The sequence below is a fragment of the Malus sylvestris genome, chromosome 11 (assembly GCF_916048215.2).
Source record: "Malus sylvestris chromosome 11, drMalSylv7.2, whole genome shotgun sequence".
NCBI classification, from domain to species: Eukaryota; Viridiplantae; Streptophyta; class Magnoliopsida; order Rosales; family Rosaceae; genus Malus; species Malus sylvestris.
The window spans coordinates 12,857,871-12,865,706 of record NC_062270.1 but is presented as its reverse complement, the minus strand read 5'-3'; the positions used below and the strand labels follow the sequence as shown (position 1 = coordinate 12,865,706).

The following is a 7,836-nucleotide window of genomic DNA, read 5'->3' as shown; positions in this document are numbered from 1 at the left end:
AAAAAAAATGCTTTTTAAAAACTGCTAGTAATGACAGCATAAAAGTATAGAAAAACAGAAGTATGGTAAAAATAAATGTTTTTTTTTTCAAAGCACAATGAACAGTGCCCATTTAATGAAATTTTAAATGATAAGTATACCCCTGCATATTTTACAGAATTACAATCTTTACCCTTACATTATTCTCTTTAACAATTATTATATCACATTCAATACTATATCATTTGTAGTCATTTAATATATTCACAACAGTATTATACAAAAGTTTACTAAACACTCAATAAATTTATTTTATAGTTATTTATTGTCAGAGCAAAACAGAAGTAATTTATTTGAAAATGACAACAACACCAAATTAGGCCTAAGTAACAAATGTCCCATTTTCACCAATTTCCTACCATAAATAAATGCACATTTTGAGCCCCAAAATGAAAATGGCATTTCTGAAATTGTGTTCATAACCAAGGCCAAATAAAGACCAGACCCAGCAGCCAAAATAAGGTAGTTAAGATAACGGAACGACAATCATATTTAGCCTCACTCGATCGGAAACACAGTAAATGATGGAGCTGGCTGTGCGCAAAATATCATTTTCTTCCCTTCCTAAGAGTAAGATATCCCAAGTTTTATTAATCTCAAGCATCAAACCATCAAATTTCTAAGCTTTATGTATGTATTTATTGTGCACCTGCATATCTTCCCAATTTATGCATGTGTTAATTATATAGAAAGTGCAGTTGTTGATTATTGATTTGCTTTACAATTTTAACCTTAGGCACTGACGGTTGGTAAGCAACCGGCAGACGTAGGTTAGATCAGTTGATTAGAACAGTGTGCTCGCTCTTATATAGATTAAAGTAGTTTAGATACTGCTTTGTTGAAAAAGAAAAGGTTGGTATGTAAACGTCGAGAAATACTAAAAATGAGGCAAGCCATGAATGGAGAGCGCCCACAAAAGATTGACATTACTGTGGGATTTATTCTGCATTTGTGAGTGATTAGGAAAGTGGGTTCCAATGATTTGGTTATTCCACCAATACCCATTCCATTTATAATCTTTATGGAGGAAGCTGGTTGCTGTTGTAAGGGGTTTTCCTAATTAAAACCAACATAAAAGATGGTCCTTTTTCTACTGAATTTTTTATTGTTGAGGGGATGCCAATAAATGGGGACACTTAGAACTAATGTTGGTTAAAGAAACTGAGTTAATTGATCTTTCTGGGTGGTGCTTCTTGGTTGGTTTGGTGGGGGAGGGGGGGGGGGGGTGTGAAATTAAGTTGAGCAGCTTCTTCTCTGAGAGCATAAGTGCTGATAAGTGCTTCTTCTCAGTAACTTGCTTTTGATGGGTGAAGTATTTGCTTCCTGTACTGATATGAGTTTAGGGATTCTATTGAGAAACGCGGTCTTTAAGTAGACCAGGAGTGCAAAATGTAAGATGGGGTTGGGGTAGCAAGATGGTGAGATTAGAATTTAGGTGAATTTTAGTGTGGCTGGTAGGAAGCAAGGTGGAGCTTGAAACATGTGAAAGCAGTCCATAATTAGGTTCTACCATTTGTGTAAGAACTTGGTTTTTCATTCGATGTTTGGTTGATTTCTCTTTACACTGAAGCACTCACTTGTATCGTGGGAGTTCCCTGTATTAGTATTGGGTGGATCTGATTGTGTCTAGTGTTCATTTTCTTTTTTTGCTACATATGGTGATCAAAGGTCCAAAATGAAGAACTTAAATTGACACTAAGCGAGGATTAGCAACACCTAATAAATCCTCAATAATCAGCTGCTCACCGCTGGGAGGGGGAGCATCCAACAATGTGAGGACCAAACCGCGTCAGACCATAAGCCACAATAGTTCCTTCCGTCCACTCATGACACAACTGACACTGAAAAATCTTATGCGGAAACCAACGGAGAATTCTGTACATTGTTGTCTAGCAATGTGCCATGTTGAAGATTTTTATTACGTAATTGTGTGCTGGTTCCTACAGTTTTGAGTAATCTTCCTTTCCAGTTCTATTGGGTTTTGGAACAACTGATATAATCTGTTAATTTAAAGTTAGGGATGGTAAACAATGGATTATCACTAATTTTACAGCATTATCTTCTTATGTCTGGATTTGATGCTGGTAAGCTATATTTTAAAACACGAAATCTGCACAATCGGAGCTTCTGTAAGTGTAACTGAAACTTTGCAAATAGTAACATATGACATTTCCATCTGTTTGTTCTTTGTCATATTATTAAGGATCAAGATTCTAGTTTCTGATCACTAGTCCATTTTTCTTTTGGCTAAAAACGAACAGGGCACTAGTCCTTCAAAGGTTTCGTGGACTAGAACTTTGCTCTAAAAATCCCTTAAATACTCCTGTATGGTTGGGAATCCTTGAATTTATGCCTTTCTTTATCGTACGGTTTCAACCATAATGAGATTTCTTCAACATTTGGTTTGTTTACTTGGTCTAAGCGAGAATCGTATGATGATAAAGCTTATAGCAAGTTAGTATCTTGATTTTGAGACGAAGTTAGTATCTTGATTTCTTCAACATTGCTTGGTCATGTTGAGAATTCATGCTCTTCCATGTTTTCATTGAGCTTGATGTGCTTCCATCTCTTTCGTTTCATTGTTTCAAACTTAAACTTTGTGCTCTGCTTCCCAATAAACAACAGCAATACGCCTGAAAATATTTGGGTTCATGTTTCAATTTCCCTCTTCCCTTTGTTTCTATCAAGCGAAGTATAAGTTTTATTCCTTAATCTAACACCTTAACGTTCTCTTTGTACAATTCAAGTTGCAATGCATGCCACTTAATTTGGTACTTAGTGTTTGATTAGGATTTTCCTTTACTAACAGATTTAAGTACAATGATTTTTCTTCTGATATAGTGTACTTTATTGATTGGATCGTGACTTTTGTTCTTCAGTCAACGTAAAGCCGCAAGAGCAAAGAAGGCCATCATCCTTGGTATCTTCTGCTCTACCTGAAACAGTGGCTTCAATAGCGATTGCTGCTGCAGTTGTTGGTACAGCAGCTACGATTCTTGCGAAGAGAACCAAAGCTTCTGAGGAAGCAGAGGTATGTACATAATTATAAAACAATAATCAGAGCATTACTTCCAGCTAACTAATAATTTACAAAGACAAATTTATTTCCTTTAAAGAACGGCATTGATAGAACATGTACTAATTCAACTGTGTACGGACAAAAGTTCTAAGAGGGTAATTATGACCGTGCCACGTCTATTTCATGTGCTTGAGCTATCTATCCATATGAACTCCTTTTCAGAAGTGCAGGTTCCTATGAAAATATGCGAAGCCTGTCGTGGTTCTGGGATATGTCCTGAATGCAAAGGTGAAGGCTTTGTACTCAAGAAACTCTCAGACGAAAGTGCTGAGAGGGCAAGATTGGCTTCTAAGAATATGGCCACTCGATACACAGCAGGGTACACTTTCTTTTGTGTTTCTCTCACATTCCTTCTCCATTGCCCTTCTTTTCTCTCTCGTCCTAATTTGATTCATGCGTAAGTTCTTCCTAAATGGTATCAGGCTTCCAAAGAAATAGAGCTACTGCACAAAGTGCTCTTCTGCGCGATCATGCCTTGCCTGCAATGGCCGTGGAAAGATAGTTTTGCTCTAACCATATTTGTGCCTTGAATAGAGGAGACTGCGTACTTGACGCATATGTAAAAGAAAATTCGGCTTGTAGGCTTGTACTTTGGAAGATTTAAGTGTTTTCTTTGTTTTGTATTCTTCAATTGCTGAATGCCTTGTATATCAAGTGATGGGTGATGTATATAGTTTTTTGTAAGGGAGATTTTGGATGCGGTTTTTATTTATGAATATTCTTTGATTGAAACCTTATTGGTTTTTAATTTTTGATCGAGGTCCCTGAAATTAATATGATAATTTATTTCTATGTACGTTACTATATTTTTTAAATTAAAAATTAGAAATTTTTTTTGTTTATATAAATGAAATTTTAAATTAAAAAACCATAATTTGTGGGATTAAAAATATTAAAATATAAATATACTATTGTGTGTGTATATATATATAAACATGGGTACATTCATTAAAATTAACCAAAAAATTTATTGTATCAAAACATGGGTACATTCTTCAAAATCACAAAAAAAAAGAAGGGAACTTTAACGAAAAGCACCCGGTACTGTTCACTTTAACGAAAAACCACATTTTTACACTAAAAAGTCAATCATGGTACTATTCACTTTACCCTTTATTTTGTCCTTATCATTAAAACTCAAAGTTTTCAAGCCCTTTTCATTAGTTTTCCTAAAAAAAAAAGGATATTAGGCTTAATAACATTAGTAAATTTCTTTGATTAAACTTGACATGGATACATTGTAAAATCAAAGAAAAAAGAATGTACCCATATAAGTTTAAAAATAGATTACAAAAAAATTGAATAGATTTTATATAAAAAAAGGGTACATTTTACATATAACAAATTGGTATATTTAAGAATGAGTATTTTTTAAGATTAAAAAGTTTTACATGAATGGGTACATATAATTAGCATGGGTACATTTAGCAAAATAAAAAGTACAAATAAAAAAAATATATGGGTACAAATACAATAAACTTTAAAAAATATGGGCACAAAAAGAAATTAATATATGGGTACAAATTAAAACTGAAAAGAAAATTGGTACAAATTAAAAAAGAATTACAAATTAAAAATAGGTACAAACTAAAACTAAAAATATATGATAAAAAATTTAGTCATAAATATAAATATACTAATTGTAACATTTTTAACATTAAATGAATATATTTAGAAATAAAAAAAATTATTATTGAAATAATTAATGATGCTATTAATACCCAAAGACTTTATCAAAAATTGAAAAAAAAAAATTTTAATCAATGGAGTAGCAAAAGAAATGATGAAAACCTAATTTCTCCCTTTTTGTAATTACCCTTTATATTGGTAATATCATAAAAACACCCCACCAATCCTCGAATTTCAGTGGTGGTGGGCCTGAGCTCAGTCTCAGATTAGGTGATTCGTTCGTATCCTTATAATTTGATTGAAATACTTTCGACAAAAGAAAAAGATTGAAATACATAAATTTAGTTTTTGTATTTATAGTGAGATTTTTTAGGAGAAAAAAACATTACAACATGGATCCTCGCAGATCCTATTACCTAAGGTATTAAAGTTCAACCTAGCAAAGAACTATCATATGAGGAAAATTAAACTAAATACAAATTTGATTGTTGCTTAGTACTACTGTCTAGTGGTATTTATCTTTATTTTGTAAGTGAGAGGCCTTAGATTCGATTCTCGCCAAATGCAAATTTGAATCACATTACTGCTAGCCTATTGTGAGGGGCTTAGTCCACTCCCCATGCCTTTAGTGTAGATAATATCATTATTTATTTATTTTTAAATACAAAACTGATTATGTTACTGTCCTACCATTAGTTGTCTTGTTAGCTTCTCAAATAAAATATTGTTTGTACCATACTTAGGGCCTCCGTATTTAGATCTCGTATAAATACTCGGGGGACTCAAATGTAATTATGTGATAAAGGAAGGGGTAAATATGTAATAAGTGAGGAGCCCTTATTCTATAAAAGGGACTCCTCACCCTCCCCAGAGGAGAGGCCAATTCTTAAGCCTTCTCACCCCCTCAAGCCTCTCAGATTGAGAAGAGCTCTCATTACAGAGGCGCTCTCTCCCTCTTCAACATCTTAGAGAAATACAATATCAGTGTGGACGTAGCCCAAACATTGGGGTGAACCACGATACATCTTGTGTTCTTTATTTTCTTGCAGATTCACGGTCGGATTTACGTTGTTCCAAAACCTCCGGTTTTGTGCATCAACATTTGGCGCCGTCTGTGGGAACTGACACGAAAAGCTATGTCGGTTCTCTTTCATTTTTTCATCTCACCACCGTGAAACAACGACCACTGTCCACTGTGATATCTGCAAAACCCAAGAAACCCACAATCTCAAATATAGCAAAGCTTGTTGCTTTTCCCTCTCTCAGATTCTCCTGCAATTTCATAAATCTACATTGCTATATTTTGGGAATTTACATGGCGGGTTCCCAAAAAATTCAGTCCCTAAGACGCAATGTGAAGAGGATTTGAACTGCCCCTATCATGGTGGCTGCCGTTTATGAAGCAACTCCGACCGGCCTACCGCTCAACCCTAAAGCCTCATCGGACCACCACTCACAACCCCATCTCCAAAACCCATCGAGGCCTCATCTTTTACCTTCCGAGAAAGACAATGGTTTCGTTCAGAAGCGACCCAGAGGCTAGCAAGTCTTGTCAAAATACATGTCTCATTCTCTTTCTTCTTCTTCAACCTCGACTTTAACTTCTACGGTCTCGTCCTTTACGTCTTCCAGAAGATGCCCATATCCATTGCTTTCAAGGTCCATAAACTCCGTTTGGAACTCGACCCTACTTACGGCTCAGAAAAAGGCTCAATCGGTGGATCGGCGGCAACCTATTACACCTCAGACCTCCGGCGGCCTCCCCAAGGCGAGGCTGAGCAATGCCGGTTCTGAAGTCTATGCCGCCACTCGATTTTTGGTCACTTCCACTAAGAGATTGTCGGTTTCATTCCAAGGAGCATGGACTGAAGCTCGGACAACAGGAAGCTCAGTGGGATTGGATCTGGGATTGTGGGTCGAACATTGCAGCAATCCATGATTGATGAAAGCAGAAGAGATTCTTTTGATGGTAGATTGAGCTTGGATTTGGGGAATGCTGAGTTTTTTAAGGATGCTAGGCAAAACCCAGATGCTAATTCAGCCCATGAATCTTCTGTGCCATCTGATCTCATTGCTTCTGATACAGACAGTGTTTCTTCTGGTAGCACCTCAGGTGTGCAGGATGCTGGTGGTGCCAAAAAGGGTCGAACCTTACCTCGTGGCATTGCTGTGTCAGCGAGATTTTGGTAAGAGACTAATAGTCGGTTGAGGCGGTTGCAGGATCCCGGTTTGCCTTCATCAACAAGCCCTGTGTCTAGAGCAGAAGCAAATATTCGTTCAATCTCAATCGAAAAGGTTTAATGATGATGTCCCATTATCATCATCTTTCCAGACAATGGCTTCTCCCACTAGGGTACCAACTCGGCCTGCTTCGCCGGGTAAACTTTTGTCTTCGTCATCATTGTCATCCGTTAAGGACGAAAGAGGTTTGGATCAGGTGCATGCAAGCACATGTGGGTTGATAACCTCCAAAGAAGTGGTTGCGGAGCTCATGAGTGATGACCTCCAAAGATGCTTTCTACAAATGGACAGCAGCACAGAGACAGAGACAGAGAGAGAGGCACAGTGAAAAAAGAAAAGATAAAGCAAAATGATGTCTGGAAATGGAGTGGGAAAGAAAAGTAGAAAGCATGGCTGCCCATTTCGTCTAAAAAATGCAACAGAAAAAAGAAAAGGGAAGAAGATAAAGAAAAAGCAGACGAGGTGATGGCATAATTATCGGTGTGACCCATTGAGCAGGTCATGCCCCCCGCAAGCACATGCTATCCCACTATCCAACCATCTGCCATACCCACCTTCTGTAGCAATTTTTTTTAATGGTGTAATTTATTTTTCTTATCTTTTGGAGACATCTATATAAACCCCATCAGAGGGTAATAAAAAATAAAAAAAAAATGGCAAACCCAAAATAATGGGCTGAAATGTTATATGGAGGGCGAATACCCATATGCCCAAAAGAGCCAGACCCTCTATTATCATTAACCAGGTGATCAAAAGTACGTCCAGTACTCCAAAATTATTTGGCAACCTGCCGCTATTATCACCAACCAGGTGATCAAAAGTACACCCAGTACTCCAAAATTATTCGG

The 7,836-nt window shown here is 36.6% G+C and overlaps 1 protein-coding gene and 1 pseudogene across 1 annotated transcript; both read left to right on the top strand.

Annotated features, from left to right (window-relative positions):
* Positions 1 to 536: 536 nt before the first annotated feature.
* Positions 537 to 3,850, top strand: LOC126590139 (uncharacterized). Its single transcript, XM_050255665.1, has 4 exons — positions 537 to 609; positions 2,919 to 3,070; positions 3,289 to 3,437; positions 3,541 to 3,850. The coding sequence occupies exons 1-4, from the start codon at positions 561 to 563 to the stop codon at positions 3,554 to 3,556; spliced, it is 366 nt and encodes a 121-aa protein (XP_050111622.1). The 5' UTR covers positions 537 to 560; the 3' UTR covers positions 3,557 to 3,850.
* A 2,278-nt stretch (positions 3,851 to 6,128) lies between these two features.
* Positions 6,129 to 7,551, top strand: LOC126590242 (QWRF motif-containing protein 2-like; annotated as a pseudogene).
* Positions 7,552 to 7,836: the final 285 nt, after the last annotated feature.

Coding starts and splice junctions, on each gene's coding strand:
- LOC126590139 (XM_050255665.1), top strand. CDS start 561: ATGATGGAGCTGGCTGTGCGCAAAATATCATTTTCTTCCCTTCCTAAG. Junction 610..2,918: donor ATTTTCTTCCCTTCCTAAGA/GTAAGATATCCC, acceptor TTTGTTCTTCAG/TCAACGTAAAGCCGCAAGAG. Junction 3,071..3,288: donor AAGCTTCTGAGGAAGCAGAG/GTATGTACATAA, acceptor TCAGAAGTGCAG/GTTCCTATGAAAATATGCGA.